This window comes from Pocillopora verrucosa, chromosome 7, assembly GCF_036669915.1.
Source record: "Pocillopora verrucosa isolate sample1 chromosome 7, ASM3666991v2, whole genome shotgun sequence".
Classification (NCBI taxonomy): Eukaryota; Metazoa; Cnidaria; class Anthozoa; order Scleractinia; family Pocilloporidae; genus Pocillopora; species Pocillopora verrucosa.
This window is the reverse complement of record NC_089318.1, coordinates 15,622,051-15,646,874: the sequence shown is the minus strand read 5'-3', so window position 1 is coordinate 15,646,874 and position 24,824 is coordinate 15,622,051. Positions and strand designations below refer to the sequence as shown.

Here is a 24,824-nt window from a genome sequence, read left to right as displayed (position 1 = left end):
TTTTGGTTCTCATACAGCTCCGGCTTATACGGCTCACAATCGCCACGGTACTTATCGAATGCTCACATGATTTTTGTAGCTAAGATACTGGAAATCTGAAACTGAGTAATGCAAGTCCATGCTCCATGAAATTTCTTTATGTATTAAACGGTCGCCCGAAGAGAATGACGGGGAGACCGCTCAAAGCCATTTTCTACCTTAATTTACCACTGATTTCCAAAACCTTGCTCACAAATACTACAAACACTGATTTCGGGAGAGAAATATGCATGAATTTTACTTCAAATATATATTTATTGGAGTGTTTCTACTTTATATACAATAAAACAGGCCGTTGAGACTCACTCAAATGCGTTTACCGCCGCTTAATAGACGAGACCGCTCAGTATGGATAAAAATTACAGTGATTACTGAATAAAAACTCTGAAGTCTGACGACCGATCGTTTAATACTGGATGACCGCTTAATACGGTGCTGCATGATACGGGTTCGACTCTATATCAAAATACCATGGTTTTTATTAAACTGATATGTTTTAAGAATAGTTCCGCCTTTTGCCAAGATATCAGATATCAGGAAAAAAATCAGTAAAATGAAAACTTAATGAAATAAAATATAATAAAAAAAACGAAGAAACAAGCTTAGCCTCCACTTGTATTTTGCCTTTTAGGTTGTTCTCCCTGTGTTGATTGTATGAAAGCAGTTTGCTTTGGGTCGGCTTGTGCCGACTAATAACGATTAAAACTCCTCTCAATCCAGTGAAGTTGACGCGGAAGTCCAAAATACTAGTTTGACAGCTCTGGAGATGATGTCATGTTATCGATGCTTTTTCATTTGCAGGCCTAGTCATAACAAAACTTGAGGCACCTATTTTCATGGTTTTGCAATCGATTAGTTATTTGTCTATGGACTTGAATATCGTTGTCATTTTAAAAAATCACCAGTTATCTCTTGTCCGAGAATGGGCAGAATAGATTGAAAAAAGTGCAGGGCCGCGAGAGTCCGTTGAAAGTATCTACTTGCGTTTTACTTGCATAGCAAGACGTTGTGAGAAAACCTCGTAACCATATACAAAATTATGGAATGAACGAGAACGGATCAAAGTAAAACAAAAGAAAATTAAACTTAACAAGTTCCTTAACATATTCCTAAAAACTCGGTACCTATATAAACTTAGGGATTCATATGTTGCTGTAAAGAACTAAGACAGATTGCTCGTGGTTAACTTGTGACTCTGATTCGGGCGGTGTGAATGGTTAGATTCCCAAATCTGTAGTTTCATAAACGCAAAATGTACTGGTGTTTGGGTATAAAGGGTTAAACGACTTGCCGGTGTTAAACGATAACTATGATTGAGAACGATCACTTTCCCTTCAGGATCCCCGCGCAGAAATAAATAATGGTGAAACTAATCGAGCAAAATTGCAGAAGCTGACATCATAAGGCACGAAAGTAACAGAGCACACATGAAAATCGAACTCGTCATGGCGCGCATCCCTTCTTCCAGAAAATATATAAATTCATACGGGAATTCCGTATACAAAATTTTCGTAATCGTGGGAACTTCCTGGCTGTCTCTTAACCAACGAAACCTGAGTGTTACCTCGCTGTCTTTTGTTTAAATATTATGATTTCTTTTGAAATTGTGTCTGCAAGTTATGTATTCAATTTATAGTTATTCAAGTTTTTTTACTAAGCGTTTCAAGGAGTCAATTCAGTAAAAATAGTATTGACAAAACGGCGGTTCAAGTCTGTAAATTAGATGAGAGATGAAAGGAAATAACTATATTCGTCACCAAACATTGACTGCAGAGGAGATCATCAAACTAATAAGCTAGAATTGGAGATGACGCAGGTGAATTTATGCACCAAAATGTCTTTTTGCTTTGTTCTGTTCTGTTTTTCTACTTAGCCTTTTACTTTAGATTGTATCGAAGTACTTTTCTTTCTTTCGTTTATTCTTTCTCATTTTTTTCATCTCTTCTTTTTTTCTTTGTGGCATAAATGTTGTCACATCAAGTAATTAAAAATTTTAAATGTTAAAAGCTTATCGCGGCGGGGCAAGCTAAGAATATTAGCGCCTTCCCCTCAATGAGTTGGTACCATCGGTGGGTAAAGAGGTGGCCGATCTTCAAATTGAGAATACTTCTTCGAGATGCTGTCAGTCGGTATATCACGCAAGATACGCCAATTTTTTGTTGATCGGCCGAATGCTGTCCGTTTTTTTAATTTAACTACACTGTTGAACAGATAACTACCTATGTGCCATTAAGTCCGATGATTTTCATGATTTTAAGATGATCATTTACTTTCAATTAATGTTACGTCATCAGTAATATTGTTACTAAATTTTACGTATAGTGATTAGCAGCATGGTAAACGAGGTAACTTAACTAGAAACATTGTGGTAAGAATTTTAACGTAGATCATATTAGTCTTACATTTTCCGCTTTACAAATAGTTTATAGTGGTGAGAGGACCGAATGGAATCTAATTCGTCTGTAATCATATTAGTGATAAACAAAACCGGACAACCGCGAAGCGGGAATTCAATTTGTCGATCACGAGTATGATTACACATAGAATAGGACGACACGATTAATCATAAACAATCATAACCGTTACAATTTTAGGAAAAAAAATACATTTAGGCCAGACATCTCCGGTAGGGACCATGTCTAAAGTATCAAATTCCACCGTTTTAGAAATTCCTCAGTTTTTTTCTTCTTCCTTTTTTCAGTAGTAGTTTAGAAAGTGGTTGCTGCTATGGTTATTGTATTCAATTGTATCAATTGGTAGACTTAGCTGAAAAGACTTAGTTTGATTGGCTGTTCGAAATGTCCGATTACAGCCAACTGCCCGATAACACTGTCCGATTGCAACTGTACATTATGATAAGTGATCAGTAAAGCAGTTAATGCACCAATCACATTTGAGGAAATGCGATGGTTATGATTAGTTTTATAATTGGCATTTCCCATAAGCTAACACTTCAAATGCGTTATTTGTTCTGTTAAGATGGATGAGGTCTTGTGTATTGTTTACAATTGTTTACTTTCATTCTTTAATTATTGAACTGGTGCACTAATCGGGTGCATTGAAGTACATAATTCAGATTACCTTACGGAATGCAAACTAAGATTTTTCTTGACCAATACATACACCTAAAAGCAAACTAGTTGCCTAAAATTGAAGGTATTGCAAGTTAAGTTATCTAGTAATCTGTCGAAGTTTTGAATATTCATATTTAATTTGAGCTCTGCCAACATGATCCATGTACTAGCCAACTTTTTCTCCGCCACGTTTTCAATCTTCTATCGCAAGGGCATATTAACAACGATTGTCCGAAAAGGAGCACAAGAGGAGGAGCGCAAGAGAAGAAGCACGTTAGAAGGATTAGGAAATGATGATATCATTGTTTCATGGTGGCCGGGTTCAGGAGGTGTAATGTTTCATGAAGCACTTTTGTTAAGAGCACAGACCTAACGAAACATTTTGGAAAGAGGATCAATGGCTAAAGAAATATTTGAAGAGCTAAAGGATTGGCTATTTTGGTTATTAGGGAATGGGAAAATAATAGAAAAAGACAAAACAAAACCTATGGGGGCAAAAGGGGAAGAGATATTCACGACTTTTATAATATGTTAGAAGCTGCACGATTAAGAAAAAGTCTCTGTAAGAATCTTTTCTTTTCTAAAGAAATTAAAATTTTCAAACCCCCTTCAAATTTTGCATGCAGTTAGGCACTCAGGGGGGATGCACAAAAATGCCCTTTTTAAAGGTCGCAGCACTCTTGTTGCCATGGTAACAACGGCTGCTTGTTCGAGGCCTGGGGCCTCTTTTTCATAAAAAAGGTCGCAAAAAAAGAGTAAAATGTTCATTTTTCTATCTCAAGCTAAATACAAAATAACAAATTGGCACGTCTACCATATATAGCAACATCATTTTTCTTTACTTCGATACATTTAATTTTCCCTGAGAGTGAATGTGAACGCACCAATAGATTATTTATCACCGTACAGTTTCGGTCATTTTTGTTGTCCGAATTTCTCCAAAAGTACACCGATTCTGGAACTAAAACTACCCACCTAGCTGGTTATAATATTCTGGTTTTTAAATATATAAAAATCTCTGAGGGCCTGCCTCTACTTTTTATAGGGGTAATTCGCGAACAAAGCTAAAAAATCAGATATTGCAAATTTGGCGATGTTTACATCTAATGTTCTCAACAACAAATGTTTCAAAAGAATGAAACGCGCAAGGCTTTGAAATAATGTTATCTTATGAGCAATATCTCGAAGAGAAATCTCATATCGTCCAGATTCCGAGTGCTGCACCTTCTATCATAGGAATTTGAGCGATCTGAAGTCCTCTGAAGACACACTGTTATACTTGTATGTCGTTTAAAACATGTTGAAGTCGGCTGTATTTCTCCATGTAGTTTCCATCGGTCGCCCCAAAGAAGACGAGAAATAGACATTTTTCGATATATCAGCAGGTTTCCGCGCATTTTTAGTGAAAACAACCAAAAAAGAAGAATGAAACCTCGATTGAACGCTCGTAAACACTGAGAACCTAAGAGCAGAAATCGCAACTTGTCAGCGGCAGTATCACATGTAACCCAGTCGCCACAGTAGCAATTTATTTGTACGACTCACGCGAAAATCATCACCAAGTAGAGATTTTGCACTACTCAGTATCCCTGTAGTACAGCAAACGGAGCAGGGATTTCATCACAACCAATTTCCAAAAATTTACCTTTTTCCAGGGAGTCTTTGACGTGCTCGAACGTTATGTTGGCTTTGAGCCTTGAGATTTATTTCCCTTGACAATAAAATGCTATGGAAAGTGCTTACAAAATTACAAAGGAACTATTTTTAGTGTTGCTTGGACCGAGAAATACAGATTTGAAATGATTAATGCTGTCACTGATGAACCAAATGGCACAATCTTCTCAGTTATTAGCTTGATAATCTCTACAGACCAACGTTATTGGACCAAACGATCTCCTTTTTCTTCTTGGTGAACCGGCCACCTCAGGGGAAAATTAAAGAGACTTTTGATTTCCTCTCGACAACAATTTTTTTTCACAACTGGGGGCACAACTGGGGGGGGGGGGCTAAGGTCCGTCCTTCCCTCAGTTCCTTCCTCTGCGCGGTCCCTGTTGTTCCAGAAACTGCCAACAACAACAGAAACGAAGCTAAAAAATACAAGGTCATCGAAAAGATAATAAATTGATCTCACGACTTCAAACCTCTCCTTGTTTTTTATGCCCCCCCCCCTCCCCTTAGTGCCTGTCAATCAATGGCTGATTCCCCCCAACTAATTACACGGCTGACTGGGACTCAGAGTACATTAATTAACAGAAACGATAAAGCCAGAATTAGAAAGTTCTCAGTTAAATCAGTAACACATTTCATTCTTTCTTAGACGGTCGATGCAATTTCTTGCGGAGATCCACGCTATTTGAGACCTTTTCATACTGTTCGCTGATTTGTGTCTCTTCACTTAAACAAAAAGATCTTATACCGAGAATATCTCCCCCAAAATACCAATGCCAAAAAAGGTGTTATATCACATCTTCTGTTTATCTGTAATGAAATAAGCCCAATGCTGAAACTGTTATATTTCCGCATCGATCAGAGTTTACATTCCTACACAAGTTGAGACATAGGGTGTTTGCAAAAGATCCTCAAAATGCACTATTCATTTCCAGTTTGTTTTATCGCTGATTTCGTGATATGCGTTGCCCTGTTACATGTTGCGAGATCTTCGTTGCTCATAAGCGGTAACGAAACACCATCTGTCAACATTAATCACTGCGACAAGATCTTGGTTTGTAACTGTGACTTAAATCAAGACTCTAATGTCAGCAAGGCCATAAAAGCGCTTGAAACAAAGCTGGAAAAACTCATTGCTTTGGTTAACAGAACCGCGCCTCCGCAACCACAACAAGCACCAGGTAATCCGCTATGAAATAATTGATCAACCTTCTTCAAACTTAGGCTCATTAAGTTTTCTTTATCACAGTTTCAGTAGGCCCCTTCTCCCCTTGCAAGGAACAGTACGAGAAAGGAAAGTAAGCTCATCGTTTTGATCACAAAATACCATTTTGGCATGCTGCATGCTATATATTTTTTTATTTAGTTGCAGTAAATTAAAAAAGCCTTATGATTGTCACTTTGATGTTCTTTTTGTTTACTCTTTACACCCTAACATCAGTATGCATATTCTCCACACTGTTCTCTACACATCTCTGGACAAGTGGCTGACAAGGAATAATTGTTGAAGAACTTATGTAGTCGGTGGTCATTTCCTTTATTCTCGTCACTTTATTGTGTGACTCAGAGATGTTATTGTAGAGAGAAATAAGATGTGAATCACTCTTAGGGGCTAAAGGGTTGAATACGATGACAGTTCATAGATGAGAAAAAAAATAATACTGCAGAAAAATGAGAAAATTTGGCGTATCATATAATTTCACCACCACTAAAAGAAAAGGAAGTAATTTCCAAACGAAACGTAAAGGCCTCTTAACACTCGAAGGGCCAAACTCAGTCTTATAGAGAATTTACTAGTGATTTATAACGACCATATCAAACGAAGTAAAAGAGTACTCAAGGGACATCCAATCTCATTTATTAGCTCTTTTATTCTTAAAAGTAACTTTAAAAAACGTAATCTTTTTACTTTTGAAAAGCATAGAAATCTGCTCTACCTATTTAGTTGAAGCCAACGGAGACTTTCTAGTTTAACGTCGGCTTCGGCGTGTCGCGGTTGTAAGCTGTGGTAGAATTTTGCTATTGTTGGTGATGCACGATGAAAACAAACGTGGGTGTCACGTGGAGCAAAGAAGTGTGTCTACCTCGGCACTGAGTGAAATGGCTCACTAGCGAGTGAAATAACACGCAGTCTAAGCGAGCAAAATGACACGGTAGCCGTGTCTGCGCCTTTGTGCTTCTCTCGCCCTGCAATCTAGCCGCAAGCATTTAAGCAAAGCTTGGAAGAAAATCACAGGTCATTCGCAAATTTTCAGTTGAGGTAGTCGTCTTTGTATTTCTTTATCGTACGCGCGTCTTTTTGCGCACGTGTCATAGCTCACGTCAAGCATGACATCTAGCGCACTGGTTTAGCAATCATTTAAAATCATTTAAAGCAGCAAAACTGAAAAAAAAATTATAAAATCGATCAAAACCGAAAACTGCATGAGATCCTCGCCGTCTCTCCTCTACTCGTTTAAAAAAGGGGGGGCGGGGGAAACGCGGATGCCTATGTTATTTCACCTAAAGGAAGTTATTTTAGTAACATTTGGTTTGTCATGCATTCCTATCAATAACATTTGCCTTTCGAGCCTCATTCGAGATCAGTGGAGGTGCATAATTGTTGCTCAGATCGAATCCAAATAGGAAAAAACCGAAAACCGCATGGAATTCCAAATCCCAAAACCCGTAAGTATTTTGGACTAAACCGAAAAGCAAATGCTAAAACACCGAGAAAACGATAAAACAAATAGCCAATACCGCAAAACCAAAAATCCCAGCACTCCCCTGGTTGAGACAAAGACTTGTGCATGCCACATAGAGGGTGCCAGGCCAGTCTTTGTTTTGCCCGTGTAATCCATCTTACTCCATGCGCATTTCTCTCACGCTGAGATGCGCTAACCCAAATTGTTTCTAATTTGCGTTAGCTGTCAGAAATTACCTATTTCATTTCTGGCACACTCCTGAAGTAGTTAACATTTTGCTGAAGTGGATGTCTGCGCGTTTGTTTTATGCTTGGTAAGCTTAGCGGTGATGAGATGTTGAGAAAATAAAAATTAGCATTTTTTTTTTAGTCATGTTTTTTTTTTCACTTTTTTGATGTTATAGCTCTCTTCAGCTGTTTGCTAATTACAAAAGACAAATGCTTTTTTTTTCTTTGCCGACATTTCGAAATAAGAAATGTCGGCAAAGAAATCTGCAAAATACTTTTACAACCCTACAACCACTGTTTCACTCATCAAAACTTTTCCTTCAGGAATTTTTTTATTCCTCGTCTGCCATCGTTTTCGCTTGTTCGTTTCTGACTTTCTAAACTGATAAAACGAAATAAATAGTCGTCAAATTTCTTTTAAATATTAGTGATAACAATTATATTTCTTATTCCTTTCCTTTAAGGCCAAGACGAAGCCAAGTGTACCTGCTGAGGTTTGGTTCACAGGATATTGCTGTTTACTGTCACATCATTTACATCAATTAAACAGATCTTATAACTTGAGACGAAGCCGGAGAACCTTATTGCACGGGTAGACACAAACAATGTTTATCAGCCGGGACATGTGATAAGTTCCAAATAGTCATTGTTGTGTTTCCTAACAACCGGCATCGTCAAAATAAACACGAGACAAATAAGCACGTTCATAATAATTTTAATCTTGAAGTGTAAATTTTAATACTTGATTAACTGAAGTTTAAGTCCATTTTGTGTGATGATTATGAGTCTTATTTTAATTTTAATTTTATACTGCTATTATTATTACAAAGGAAATGTTGTATTTATAGTGAATAAAGCCCTACTGTTTTTCTTAGCCTTCGTTAAGTGTGTCATCGCAGAGATCCAAGTGTATACGCTAACACTTGGTTTGCAAAAGATTTCTCTCCGCTGTAAAATTGAAAACGTTGGATGATGGATGCTGACCACAGGGATGGACGGCACAAAGGCCAAAATCTTTCTGCTGTGAAAGTTTTATGACTCGTTTTATTTTAAACCACTGTAACTCCAGAATTGGTATTCGCAGAGTAGAACTCAATGATAATGATATTAGTGGTTTCCAAGCAAGATCCTGATCGGTTAGTGGAAATGAAGACATCAAATCCACCTGCTACATTCTGTCAAATTTTACCCGCCAGCTAGTTCAATGCTAAACTACCACATGATCATAAAGACCTCTTTAGACAATTGAGCAACCAAGGGATATATAACGGTAGGTCGTAAAATGTGCGAGTTACAGATGAGCTCTCTTTAACCAAATTGTCAACTAAATTACTATTTTTTCCATTGTTATAGAACGAAATGGGGTAATTTGAAAAAATTTTTCTGTTCTCAAAGGCTGGGACCTCATTGGCTAAGAAAAGTCATGCTCATGACAGAACGTTGTTAATTAGCTTTTACTTGCATGCTAATTTAGACATGAGTTTGCGAGAGTTTTTCAATTAAGTTGTTTGCCACGATGTTCATACATTCAAGTGGTATCTGTATCGCTTTGGTGTTGTGCAGAATTGCCTCTGCAACTCAAGGTAAATTACACTTTAACCCATCACTGAAAGATAGAAATTGAGCAGAAAAATATACTTTTCCTCATTTTCTTCACAAACATTGTTTGATATGTTTTGTAGCTTTGGAGGTATATCTGTACAAACAAAACAGTTATCTCATTTATGAAATACGTGTATTTCATGAGACCACGGTTTGTCGGAACGGAGCAAAGAAAATTTCATCGTCTTTAGTCTAGGGGATTCCAAATACTCATGTAAAGCTATTTCCGGCTTAAAATTACCAAAACGTTAAGCCACATGAAGTTACTGAGCATTAAGTGGAAAAGCGCGTTGTGAAATAAGCAGTCTGAAAAACTTTTGGAGGCTTTTTGACCTCTCAGAGGCATAACTGCAAGATTTCTCCAATATCTTTAAAAAAAAATTATGAATTTTCTTTTCAAATGTTATTGAAATGAAAAATGGTTTTCCACTAAGTACGTGAGAGCGTGTTCTGTCGGTCGCCTTTTGTAAAAATGTTTAAAATTCTTACAAGTATATTTTTAAAATATTTCTTTATTATCCAATGTGGCTCTTTAAGGACATCTTTTAAGATCTTTTTCTTTCAAATATTATAGACGTAAAAAATTATTTACCACTAAGCGGCGAGACTTCGCAACAGTCGTCGCTTTCCTGTTTCAATAAAATTGTCGCACTTTGCAATAAAACTTGTCGCAGTTTGTGTTGAAACAGCTGTCGCACTTTGTAAAAATTAGACCCTTGCGCTTTGCAACAAATTAACGTGGCGCACTTTCTAGCAACGTTTCTCGCACCTTGTTACACGTAACTGTCATTCTCATCACTATTATTGTTTTGTTTGCGTGGTAAGTTTGGACAAGACAGTTTTTAGTTTCAAAACAACCAGTTATTTCATGGGCTAAAATCATGCACGTATTTACGTATAAGATCGGTCCATTAGACCCGGCCCGCGTTAATCAAGTCACGCTTAGAATTACAGAGAAGCAGTTCCTATCGTAACAATTGTTATTATCATTTTCATTCTCGTCACTATTAACATTACTTTTGCTCTCATTAGTTATGTTATTATTACCGTTTCTATTGCTTTTATTATCATTATATTTTACTATATTATTAGAATTATCATTATTATTAAAGACAATTATTATTTTGTCTTATTGTGCTCTGACAGATTTTTAATATAAGTTGCGACAAGTGCTTTTACAAAGCACAGCAAGTGGTAATACGAATTGTGAATATTTGGAGAACTCCAATAGTTAACTGCGATCACTTTAATTTTGGCTTCAACACTCATACTGAGTTTATTTTGAATTCTATAAAGACTTCTGTGACGCGGACCAATGCCGCACCTTGGAGTTTGCACCTGAAAAAGCATTCGATGGTATACGGCTGATCAATCATTTGATCCGCGTCGTCGAAGTCAATGTTGCAAGATTTTGTGAGAACGTCTGCTACATGGAACCTGACTGTGTCAGCATTAATCTTGATAAAAGGGCAGATAGAAATGGAAATTATAAATGTGAGCTGAATAATGTAACTCGTGAAGGACACAAGAAGGATCTGAGGGAGGAACAAGATTTTTTTCATCATTCAGCTGAGGTATGTATTGACTGCTGATTTATCAATCAAGAAACGAAAGAAAAGCATCAAATTAATCATTCAAATTTGTTTCAATTTCTAATAAAAATGGTGGGGCTGACCGCCGATATTGTTATTTTTACTGGCTCTGTCTCAGTCTCAAGAGAGACACAATGCTGAGGATACAAAGTGAAGGAGTACATTTAAAATATCTATATGCAATCATTTTCTTGCGTAATATAATATATAGATTTAGCCAACCCTAAAAGCGGAGCTCTTGTTAGTTTATTCTCCAGCCCCTCGTTATAATAAAAACTGTAATAAAACTCTTGATTGCTGAACCACTTACAATGTAGATTTATTCTAGCCAACTGCCCATGATATAAGCACCTCTAGCTAATGAAGTACGAAATTTGTCTAACATGTTTCTTGCGCTGCATTCTTGTTACTCATTATCCCTTTGGCTGCAGAGCGCCTGTGTTACAAACCACTGTAAGAATAATGGCACTTGTCAGAGCGGTTTTACTGACAAAGGTTATCGCTGTTTGTGTTCTGCTGGATACAAAGGTAGCAACTGTGGTCAAGGTAAACAGTACTCTCTCCATATAGAATACATATCTATAGAATGCACATCTATGGAGTACGAATCTATAGTAGATACGTCCAATCATAATCACTGCTGAAAGAGAAAATTTGTTTCCGGGGCTTGTTTATTCCTTTTCATAAAAAGGAGGAGATCGAGCAGAGGCCACTTTTAAATTCCTGCTGCAATAACTCTTTCAACGTGCATGGGTGTAGAGTATTTTTGGGACCTACCCACTCGTTCTTTATCAGAAAAAGATAAACTGACGAGTTTATTTTGCCAAAAAACGAACCGTTTCCATGCTCTATCTGAATAAACTGTGTGTGATTATGGCCAAATTTAGGGTTCGATTCAACCAAATGTCGCAAAGCAATAACCAGATTAGTCATAACAGCGACATTCAAGAAAAAAAAAGAGAAAAAGCAGCAAAAATAAATTAGGCATCAAAGAGGGGACGAGCAAAGTATCCCGTGGGATACTTTCAAAAATCAAAACGAGTGAGGAAGCCACAAGGGGTTTGGAAGCTGCTAGTTTTCGTTGCTCCGAAGTCATTGTATTAATAAAACGACTAAAATCCAACACCTTTGCACGCAGAGAAAACGCGAGTGACCGAGCTTTAGTTGCGTTGATCCGTTTTTTTTTAGGGCTTAGCTAGAGTATATGGGCAAATCACAAAGTAGAAAAATCACACATTCATATGAAAAGCGTTAATTGGAGAATTTTAACAGCTATCGAAAATTTACGATGCATATACATGTATATATATATATATATATATATATAATTTTTTTTCAGACGTTGACGAGTGCGCTAAAAGAACACATACATGTAGTGCCAATGCTGTGTGCACCAACACCAAGGGATCGTTCAAGTGTACATGCAAAACTGGATACTTAGGATATGGAAATATTTGCACTAAACGTAAGTTTTTTCTTGTGATGTTTTCATGGGGTTACTTTGTGACGATTTTTTCTAAAGAAACGTGGGTCTTTTGTTCCTATGTTAAACGCTTTGCATTTATATCCTCTAGAGAGGCTTGCACCTGATAGCATTTTGCAGTACCACCCATTTAGGGTTTGTCGCTTCAGAAAGAGTGCTTTGTTTTGATATGCAATTATTCGTACCCTTTCAACTAGTTTGTATGTTTTGGTGCATTTTAAAGGAAACCTGATAATTATAACTACAAACAAGGCTCAATATCATTTACAATTTTTTGTTTTAGCCTCAACGTGCAAGGAAATCTTCGATCATAATATGTGAGTAAATAATTCACTGATAACCAAATAGAATGGAAAAAGATGATAATATAGAGATTTAGCCAAGCCTAAAAGCGGAGCTCTTGTTAGTTTATTTTGTAGCCCCTCGTTATAATAAAAACTGTAATAAAACTCTTCAGCACTGGCTATAAAAGAGTTTCTTCAAGTGGATTAAGAGACCAGTCCGGCGTCTTTTAGAGATTCTTTCTGTTATTTGATTCGGTAACCTCTGATGTAACTACTTACAATGTAGGTTTCTTTAAGCCAACTGCCCATGATCTTAGCAACTCTAGCAAATGAAGTACATGTTGTGTCCATAGAAAGCGTACGGGATTGAGGAGGGTGTATGTGGGAATAGGCTCTCTTGTCTGTATTGTTAATTTGCTAATCGCTCCTGTTGCCAATGTTTTGATGAGGTTGGGCTGTCAAGGTAAAGGAACAGAGGATTTTAGTAGGCAGTGACTTTTTTCAAACTTGGAAACTATCATCGTGAAAGCCATACTTGTGCCTGGTAACTCATTCTTATTCTGATAAACTAGTTTTAAGAAGGATGCAATATTTTATTACAAATATTTGATGCATAGCCTGTGCACAAACATTTAATTTAATTTTATAATTATATCGCCAATACCAATCCCTACGCATGATGAAATGTCAGTAGGATCAGTGGAAAAATGTACCAAACATCTGCAAGTAATAACAATTACGTTTCCATGTAAACAACCCATAATGAAGCATGATATGGATAAATTTAATCTCACACAGTTTGAATGTAGAATCCGAAATCTAATAAACTTAAAAGTGAATAGGAATTTGAATAGAATTTCCTGCTTCTGTCATTCTAAATATCACAAATCAATCATGCCACCACTTAAGTGTGATTTTTTTCAAGATGTGTACTTTTTCTTATGGTCATCTGTTTTTAGTATCCATCTTTTACCAGCTGACATCTGAGAAGAATCAAGTCCACACTAGTGATTTAACACATTGTAAGCAAACCCTACAACTGATTAAACTTTATTTGATCAAAAACATGAAGGGCAACAGAGGAAATTGGCTAGCACAATTCAAGTTTCCTTTCTTAAGCATTCTGTGATCATTTCTTCTACCATAGGGTAAAGTTCACAGTTTTCCTCATTTCATTGTCTTCTGTTCATCTGTTTGCTTTCCTAACAATCTTAACTATTGAAATTGGATGATCCTCGCAGCTAAGAACACTACTGAAACTAGTAGTTGTAGGTAGGACCTGAAAAAAAAAAATTTCAGGCCCGTACGGGATTTGAACCCATGACCTCTGCGATACCGGTGCAGCGCTCTACCAATTGAGCTAACAAGCCAACTGGGTCAATGAATTGGGTGCAAATAAACATGTTTATCGCAGAGGTCATGGGTTCAAATCCCGTACGGGCCTGAAATTTTTTTTTTTCAGGTCCTACCTACAACTACTAGTTTCAGTAGTGTTCTTAGCTGCGAGGATCTTCTAATTTCATCTTTCCACCGCAGTGCAAATATGTGAATTTTTCATATATCTAAATCTTTAATCTTAACTATTGTTGCCAACAAATGTGAGGAGCATATAAAATGTGTACAGTTATTAACACTTTAATTCCAGATAATGACTAGTATCTAATTTCTCCTTTCAATATCAACCTTAAACCAAGCATTAACGTCATGAGAATAAATGAAATAATAATCAACTGAAGAACCTCTTGATTGTTAAACAAATTCTCCTTCCCAGCACATCAGGAAATGTATAGAGAACAGCATGGAGAATATGCATACTGATGTTAGGGTGTAAAGGGTTAAAGACATCATGTAATCAGTTTTATATATGTAGAGTATTGCTTGAATATATAATTGTGGTGAGTGCAAGTGCCTAGTAAACATCATTCCATGGTTTTCTACTCTTCCACCTTGGAGGGTGCCTTATGTACATAAAAATTGAAGTTCAGTGCCTTTACAAGCTTTTTTGGCTACAAAGATCAACAAAGAACAACAGTCACACCAAAAAATATTTTTCATGAAAGACACCTCTACAATGGTAGGTACACACAACTGACATGTTTGAGTAAAGCATGTCAAGCATTAAGGTATGATTGTCAGTTTGCTTTTCATTTCTTGCAAACAGCTTATTTCTACCAGCTTCGAAAACTTCTGTATCCTTGCTTTCAAAGAAAACCATTTCCCATGAACATTTAAACATTAAAGACATAAGCTACCAGCAACAGGTTTTTCCATTGTTTCATAACATCAGATTCTCATCACATTTTTTGGTTACATTTGAAAGCATAAGAAAATTGTAATCATTACAATTAATTAATGAAATCCCACATTTTAACTGTTTTAGTCCCACTAGTGACCAAGACAGAATTTCTCATTACACTATCAGTACAGTCATTACAATATCAAGCAGAGGAATGATGAGAATAAAGAAAAATATCAATTAGAGGATAATTGGTTGATCCAATTCCAAATTCTCTAACCAAACATCACATAAATTGTATGGCAGACAGTAAAGAGAATTACTAATAAAATCTTAAAAGTTATAGGGTTATGTTATAGGGTTATAACATACTCCAGTAAAGTGTTCTTATGTACAATGAAGTTTCAAACTCACTGAAATGAAGTTGGCTTCATGATTCAGATTTTAGTTTAAGAAATGTGTAATATCTCTTTACATGGATGAAGAGAGAATGCCATTTATGAATTTTAAAATAGTAAATGCAAAAAAACGTATGGATGGAATTTTAAAACAATGATAAAATATGGCATGTCTATTCACTGAGATTTTAATCACTGGCTGGCACAGAGATATAAGAGAGGCTTTGTGAAAAAGATTAGGGCAATAAAATTAAAGATTCAGGAGGCGCAATGACATCAACTAGTTTACCGATGTTCTCACCTGAATTCAGTCTAAAAAGAACTCTGCAACACTTCTGTTTTATCTTCTCACTCTTGAATTAAGACATAAAACTTAATTATTGTTTTTTTAGAGGGCACGGTAACGAATCCTGCAATCTGATTGGTTCTTTACCCGGTCAGTATTTTCCTATCTCTGCCCACGGGCCACGGTAACGCTTTCGTGAGTCGCCGAGTACATCCCAACTTTCGTTGTCATTTTTCATAAATATACCTCGTTTTCCAGGTAGGCAGTATTTTTAAGCAAACACGTCGGTCACTACCTCAAGCCGATAAATAACTTATGAATCCTCTCTTTTCTCTCTATCAAATCACTTTGGTTGACAGAAAAATTTTGGTTTCAGAATGAATTTGAATAAACAATAGTGTCATTACGTTGGTTGACAAGCGGCCTAAAAACTGTCTGCAATTAATTTTAATCGTTTACAAAAAGTACCCAGAAAGATGAAACCTGAGGTATTTGGTTACAGTTAAACTGAACGATGGAACTTTCATTCATTTAATATCTGAATTTTCTCGAGCAATTTGTTCGTAGTGAAAGAGCGAGCGAAGTTTTAATTTAAGTTCTACAACAAATATACGCTCCCGGTGAGTCTTTCCAATTCCGTTCAATTTAGACATTTGTACCGTAAATTGCACAACAGAAATTGAAGGAATTTTTTGAGTAAAGGCCGCATTAAATTCCCTTGTGTCTCGTTGGAGTGTGCCGTTCGAATTTATTTTTGTGAAGGAAATACCAGAGTCACACACGCCATTGCAGCAAACAAACGAGCAAACTCTCACAACTTCAAAATAAAAAAAATTGAATTTACTCACAATTACTTTCCTCGCCGTTTACTTAATGAACAGAGGTAAATCTTCGTACATGAATGAATGGTCGATGAGAGTGAATAATACTTTCCGTTAGATCACTGACTGATTTTGAAGAAGACATTGTCGTGACAGCCCTAGCCAAACTGATGTTTTTCAAATGTTCCTACGCTTTTTTTTTCTTGCGCGCTCTCTTATTGACAGGTGTCAGATTGTGGCAGATACTTGTAAAAATAATGTTTCAAAGTTTGTTTGGAAGCCTTTTAAATCATCTTTATCGTTACGGAAATGAAAATGTTTCGCTGAGGCATCTCTCTTTAATTTGCATCACCGCTATTTTAACTACCATTTACTCACTCAAAAATTGTTCAGTTTATGGAAGCTCTTGCCGTATTTACTGCCCTAAATCATTCGGGTTCTTTCGGAAAGAATTTCGTCAAGTTTAAAAAACAATAAATATATGTTATTTACCGGCTAAAGGTCGGTCCGTATGATGAAAAACTGTGACCTCGGTCTTGAAAATGCTGCCCTCGGCCTACGGCCTCGGGCAGTATTTTCAAGACCTCGGTCACAGTTTTTCACCATACGGACCTCCCAGCCGGCAAATAACATATATTTATTTGCAGGCAGGTTAAGGAGGAAATTAAAGGAATGGATATATGTTACATAAAAAGAAACCTCTTACGATAAAAATAAAGCAGAAGCATATTACCTACGTGTCTTTGCTCCTGAAGAAATCTACAATATGTATTTTTTAAGCAATTATCTACATAATTATGTAAACCGGGTGCAATATACGGTCGTAAAAGCAATCATTTTATTCTAACCTTCCTCCTTTAAGGGTGCCTTGTGTATCAAATATATCAAGTTCGGTACCTCCAGAGTCATAAGCCGAGCTTTTGGGGCTATAAAATAATAAAATAATCAACGCGTTATGGCAGGTCAATTTATTGAGAGTCGATTAAATATAGTTTCCTATAATCATATGGAAAGTTTAAAATGTGCCTCACTTGTGTTTCATATTCGGATTTATCGCTGTAAATTACTGATGAAATTCCGAGAGTGTGACTCAATTAATTCAAAAGAAAATATCCAAGTAGATTACAGGAATGGTTCACGAATTGTAAACTGATAATGTGTAAACAAAACCTCCCTAAATTATGGGGCCGATGCGAATTTATCGTTCATAATCACTTATGAAATTCCGAGATTGTACCTCAATGAATTCAAAAGAAAATATCCAAGAAGGTTACAGAAACGGACTCTCAAAAACGGCTCTCGAATTAAAAAACTGTAAACAACAATTGTTTACCCTGACCATGTGCTTGTGAGCTCAAATCGCCAAGACCCCGTTTAATTACACGATCACAGCTCCGACGCTTCTTGCAAAATGTGATGGCTATCGATTTCAGAGATCAATTCTTTAGTTTCCAGCTTAGGGAAAAAATATCGCATTGCAAGCATGTTCATCATAACACGAGCAGTATGTACGCCTCGAGATGTTGAGAGAAGAGGGAGTGGCTCCATGTTTTGTGAGACAATCGAAATGATTTCCTGAAGTTCGTACGAATCGAGTAGAAAGCATGAAAACATAGCGCTGAAAAGTACCATGACTGAACAATAAAGTTCACTCGTTCCGCAGTGGAACTAATTCCATTTCACCCGCGAGTTTGTTCGCACCACATATTTGCGGTCCGTAATTTAATTGAGATGTTTGACAGGTTCTCACATGACATTAGTGTCAAAATCAAATTATCGCGTCAGACTTAATGTCCACATGGACATCGCTGGCTCAATCTCATTTTATTTGAATTTTGAGAAAGGCTATACCACTTCGCTCTTAGGCTAAAACAACACTTTTTCGACAAAGCGCGATTTTTTTTTCATGAACAGAGTAAATCCTGCGATAGTTGACTGGAGAGAAAAAGAGGTAGAAACTTGCGCTCGCCGTTCGCTATCATTTGAAAACTTTCGTATAGGTCACATGATTTCGAGTGCAATTTGGAATAAATAAGCACTAGTAATTTTTTTTTAAAAACTAACAAAATTGCCCGTAGGGCGAGTGCAATTTGTGGTCTTTGAAAAAATTAACAAGTGCTTGTTTATTCCAAATTGCACAAGAAAAATCATGTGATTACGTGTTAATAGTATACATGGAAAAATTACGAGATGGCTCATCATAATTAAGCATAAGCAAAGCGCGCGCATCAAGTGCAAAAATAATTTATTCAAACCGTGCATTCGGTCAAAACAACTGCGTACGATCAAAACATTAATATGCAATGATATCTTCACATCTTTAAGGTGCAAAAAAGTTCAAAGTCCGGCTAAACAGTTCAAGGAATTGTTTAGTCTGTGTCCGAATCACTTTCGATGAAATGGAATCGTCGTTTCCGAGGTTTAACCATGTTTGTTTTTAATTTCGGCGTTGGATCACTCGAGCAAAGTGTTAAGTTGGGTCGGCTCGTTATTTTCGATTTCCTCGGCAATTCCCTTCTCTGAACACCGCTTTTTCCAAACCGACAACCAAAAAGCAGTACTTTTTACAGTGTTTTCGTTGTTTGAGCTGATTTTCAGCTGCGGTGGCGAAAGAAAACCTACTTAAAACGCCGGCCATTGTTCGCTCGCAAATTTTCAAATTTTGTTGCGACATCCAAGGCTCGCATTTGATTGGCTATCTGCGAGTTTCTTTGGTTATTGACCGATCAGAATCATCATTTATTTTAACCAATCAGAACTGAGTAATTTTTCCATGTATATTAGTATAGGTAAAACAAAATCCGTGAGATAACTTCTTTTCCATTAACACCACGACTGTATAAAACATTCTAAACAAAAAGACAAGAAATACCTTGAAGAATATGAACAGGCGCAAGGGTTTTTAGGCGATGAAGGCCAAATCCATTGTTTTATCGAGACGTGATTTTAATTATAAACTGAAGCTAGTATCAAACGACGATTGCTAAATAACGTTTGCATTTTTGTGGGCCTTAGCGTTAGAGAAAACCCAGATAAGACACGACTTACCTCCTCGTTTTTCTCGGATGTTTTGTAGATCGTTTCTCTTTGTTGATGACCTCTTCTCAGTCTGTTTTCAGTAGCGTCCTTGTATTTCCTTCTCGCGTTACTCTTCGCTAGATATTGGCCTTTTTGCTTTTGTCTTTCTCGTTCTCTTTCGCGTTCCTTTTACACATTCACATCCGCGGTTTCACATCCACTAGCCCACGTGAGGCTCTCGTACAATGCCTAGCCGTGTACCCGCGGTACGCTACACTGAAGCTCGACACTCGAGTATGCGCACTTCATTGTCATCTGCCGGTGTTTCCTGGCGCACACTAATAGGGTGTCCAAGTTACGCGCGCAATCGCGCCTACGCATTATTTTCTCCCTCGCCCTTCCATTACGTAATGGCTAGGCTTGAGTCGATTGTGCCAGTATAATTTTTAGCATAATTTGGCAAAACGCGCATAATTTTTAATTTTTTTCAAAGAAAAGCACTGCCGGAATAATTTGCATTTTTACTTTCACGATGTGAACAATTTTGGTAATTTTGTATTGAATATACTTCTCTTGACTGAATTATGTTTCTAGAATGTTGTTGCTAATAATGAATTGCGCTTGCGGTGGATTCACTGCGGTCGTTGTAACGTTTCCTGGTTTTAGGCCCTACTGGTACGACTCGCTAGCGAGTTGACTGAGATCCAAGATAAAAGACGGCGTCCACCTTGTCGAACACTTTTAGTTCTTCAGGTAATGTCTCATTAATTAACTCCTCTTTCAACGATTAGCAAGACCATGCTCCAGGAGATTATGTTCGGGCTGGTGTTATGCTTCAGTACAATAAACGCTGATAAGCGTATTACTCTGCATCCTTACTTTGACTTAAGAAGCTCCATTGATTGAAAAATGATGAGCAGCATGTTTATCGATTCTGAGGAACAAATGCAGGGGAAACATGCAACGACACAATGTTTGATAATTGGTTTATTAAAATAATGGGCTGCAGTCACCAGTGTTTACCCCAGTGCTCTGCCTTTATTTTGCTTAAAAATCAAGTAGCATAATTCTGATGCCTGGAGCATAATTTAGAGAAACGAACATAACTCATTAATAAATTTCATAAATTTTGAGCATTGCTAGGAGCATAATATGCCAGTTTTACGAGCACAATCGACTCAAGCCTAGTAATGGCTAAGATAGTGCCCGTAGAAAAGTTGGCCGCTCATGCTAAAAGTAGCACCTTATACGGTCTGTCGAACGGTCGCACGTCCAAATTTTTTCGGCTTGATGGGTTACTACTATTTCGTATAGTTATGGGGCTATTATAATATAATATTACTGCTAGTTAAAAGAGGAAAGAGAATAAGATGAACCATCAAAATGATATAAGCGATTAATATTACAACAATTTAGCTCCTGATCCTTGATAATAATCATTTAGGCAACTTTTTGTTTGAAAATAATTGAAACCTACCCTGTGTCTTTTAACAAGTTATATATATATAACGCACTGAATATGTACAAGTCTCAGACTTCATCAGCTTTTAAATGTATCTCCACTTCTAATAAAGTATTTTATTCAACAGATCGAACAAGAGTGGCAAGGTTAATTTGCACTTAGACTCAAAACCAATTTCTATTTTCTGTCACATGGGAGACTTTGGATGCGGAGATGGAGGATGGACGCCGATCATGAAGATTAATGGCAACAAGGTAACAATTTCTCCGCGAAGAAAATTCATTGACGATACAGAGAAAAAATAGATGGGCGAAAAATTTCTGCTGAGTCCTTAATAACCATCGAGCATCGCTCAAGCCTATTTTTTGGCCCTGAAACTAAAAGATTAGTATTTTGTTGTCAGTAAAGTATAAATTCAGTTGCAAATTCATTGACGATATAGATCAGCATTACAAGCTAAAAAGGGTAGGGGCAAAGTTGGCTGTGGTTTCCGTAACAACCGCCAAAAGTCGTCTTTACTAGACGAGCCACCAAGAGTCCCTCACGCATATTTGATGACTCTGAGCTTAAAACAGGCTATTATTGATGCTATGTCAACAATTTCAGTATACCTTCCATTACTCTTCCCATTTCTGGAAGGACAGAAGGACCTATCAAGATGCTGCTGGCAAGAATGGCTTTGACTTACAGGAAACAAAGTTACCAACCTACTGGAAAACACCCTTCTCCAAGATCTGCCTCGGTATGAGGATTGGACGACGACTCAGGTTCATCTTTATCAACAAGACAGCGAACTCTTTGTATTCATTGATCGCTGACGGGAAATACCGCGCCACCTTACTGGGCCGTGACACGTGGAAGAAGGTGGTTGGTTCGCAAGCCTCTTTGCAGCGAAACTGCAACAAGGAAGGGTTCAATGTTGTAAGTGACAACCGTGGTTTCTATAGAGCAAGAATCGGCATCATTGCTAACCAGCAGAATGACTGCTTTACTTGCAATTCCATAATCGGGTTTGGTACTGCAGGATATCTTTTTTCGTGCGGAAATAAAGCAAAACATCAGCCTGATAATGGAGACAAGAACATCCGAGCCATGGGGTACATCTTAGTGCAGTGACGAGGCACATGATTCACATTTAAGCCATGAAGCCGTTATTGATTTTAAAAAAATTAGTTTACTAACTCAAACAAAGTAATAGAGCAATGTGTTCAAACTTGTCGTCTTGTTTTGTCAGATCTGTCTCAAATATTACTTTTTAACTCCGGTCTTTGACTTGATATTCGTGTGAGGTTAATTTAGGTCGTGGAAACGAAGAAGAAATCGGCAGTGAAGCCATATTAGATTTTTGTAATATTTTCCGAATTTCACGGCGTGAAAGTTCGTGAGTTCCTGGTTTACCTGTAGAACAAATGTAATTTTACGCGCTTCTCAGTCGAGCTGATACAAGTGCGCGGCACTCACGAAGAGCAATTCACGCGCGGGAGAAGGAACATGTAAAACGTGAGCTGTTTTTCTTTATGGTAAAGTATCAAAACCCTTGTAAGACGTAGTGGCGCTTAGTGAATTCAGTATATTCTGACAAAATATGTCCTAATTTTAACAAAGCAACTAGTTGACATCAACGTTTTTTCGGTTAAAGTAATTCAGGCAGCTTAAGAAGTCCAAAACATTTTAATACAGCGCGATGTCTTGGGAATTCAGTCTCAGGAAGCGACCTGCACCATTAAAAAAATTCGGTGTGAATCTCTTTTCTGTTACTTTTCTACCATGTCATGTCTGTTTCGGTCCCATGGCAAGGTTAGTTTCATCTAATTGTTCACTCTTGAGCAGAGAATACTGACAGGGTTGAGGGGTAACCATGGGTAACATTTAACACCTGCTCTTGATTTAGGGAGGTACCACAATCCTCATCTTCATCATCCGGAGAGCTTCTCTTATTTTTCACTCTTCATGTGAACTATTACTTTAAAATACCAGTTCTTAAAGATGGTTAAGCAATTATGTCATAGTTGGATCGATGGATGGATGAATGGTTTGCACGAGTAAATGACTTATAAATCTCATTTTATGTAGCTGAATTGCGAATGTTTTTCACGTTTTATCAGACTCCAGATTTATTATCGCACTTGCTCATTTACTCTAGTTTCCATTTGTTTAATATTTTCTGGATTTTAAGAAGTAAAAGATCCATACTTGTGAATGCTCTCATCTGAATGAAGAGGTTTATCCTTTTATTATGCTTTACTTCTTGTTTGTGTCCTCTGCATGGTTGCGCTGATGAATTACTTACGAAAAGGTTCTTATTTTGTAAGAGAAAAATACCTAAAACGGAGGTATTAATACGTATACATCCCGAGGGCTGTAGGGCCGAGGGACGTATATAGATTAATACCGACGTACTCTTAAAGCCTCAATCTTAATTTGCTTTTCTTTCGTGTTGCCTCTGTTTTGAATCACTGGAACTCTATTCATTACTATTAAAGGCGCTTTAAACTTAAAATGAAACTTACCTCTTACTGGAAGGTTCTTACTTAATACAAAGCAGAAAAAACTGAAGTGATTTGTAAGGTTAATATAAGCCCCAGTGATTTCTCCAAAATGCAAACAAAAATTTAACAGTCTGGATTAATGCACCTGCGTTACCATAAGAACCCGCGGGTGGCTCCTAGAGGGAGCCACTGATGACGCATTTCATGCGTGCTACTTTATGCACAGAAGCCATATACGGAAGGCAATTCAAACAATCCTACAAGTCTCAAACTGGTGTTTTTAGCTCGTGCAGAGTTTCCTCGAAATTTCGATTTTTCCCTGAAAGATTTTTGAAAAATTGGCACACGCCTGTTTAATAAATGTCCAAGTGCCTTCACAACCTCCAGTTAATCCAAGAAAAGAAATACATTGCAATACTATTTACTATTTGTGACAGCAGAACAATGTTTAATTCCTTAGGTTACGATAAATTGAAGCCTTACGGCTTCCCCATCCATAGAGCTATAGATAGATACAGCCGTAAAATTCTCTGGTTAGAGCTGACAAGATCAAACAATATGCTAGAAAATTTGGCTAAATTCTATATGGAATGTGTTAAGGGAAATGGCGGATGTCCACTTCCACTAAGAACTGACTTTGGAACGGAAAATGGCGTAATGTCCGGGATGCAGTGCTATTTTCGCCAAGATGGAGAAGATACGTTTGCTGGGGAGAAAGCACATAGGTATGGGTCCTCCCCTGCGCATCAGCGAATTGAAGCATGGTGGACTCATTTCCGGCGAGGCAGAGGGTTGGTGGATAGACTTTTTTAAGGACATGGTAAGTGGTGGACTACCGGACATTGGTAATGTATGCAAATGAAAGCATTATGGTTTTGTTTTGAGGCAGCCCTACAAAATGAACTTGACAAAGTGAAGCAAAACTAGAATACACATCGTATTAGGCGCTTAGGCCATGGCGCTATACCAGGAGTGACTGATGTATTGTTCCACTTACCAGACAGGTCAAGTGCTGTTGACTGTAAATGGGTGGTGCAAAGTGGAAATATTGATGAAATGGAGCAGCATTTAAATGTGGAAAACAATGAAAGTGGAGCTGACATTTACCAGGAGTACTTCCATTATGTCATGAATCACCAAAGCACGCAGCTTCCTTCCTCGATTGAAGAGGGTTTTAATCTTTTTTCAAAATTTGAAATCTCTATGTAAATATGAAATGAAGGCTTTACAGTTTTCTCTATGGAACATTCATCAATTCATCAACCACTAGGCCTAGATGAACAAAGTCGGCTGCTTTCCCACAACGTCTCTTTAGAGGTTATTTTTTTAACTAACCAACAACTTTTTGTAAAAAGCAGAATGTAAAGAAATGCTGTTGAGATGAATGTCAAAATTGTAAATATGAACTGTATTTTCTACATTACAACAACAATCTGTTGTTGTTAAAACACTAACACATCA

General features: G+C 37.2%; 1 protein-coding gene across 1 annotated transcript; it reads left to right on the top strand.

The window, feature by feature from the left end:
- The first annotated feature begins 9,208 nt into the window (after nucleotides 1–9,208).
- LOC131770858 (uncharacterized) lies at nucleotides 9,209–22,718 on the top strand. Its single transcript, XM_066170214.1, has 7 exons — nucleotides 9,209–9,275; nucleotides 10,591–10,868; nucleotides 11,318–11,432; nucleotides 12,226–12,351; nucleotides 12,653–12,686; nucleotides 21,002–21,128; nucleotides 21,481–22,718. The coding sequence occupies exons 1-7, from the start codon at nucleotides 9,209–9,211 to the stop codon at nucleotides 21,988–21,990; spliced, it is 1,257 nt and encodes a 418-aa protein (XP_066026311.1). The 3' UTR covers nucleotides 21,991–22,718.
- The last annotated feature ends 2,106 nt before the right edge of the window (nucleotides 22,719–24,824 follow it).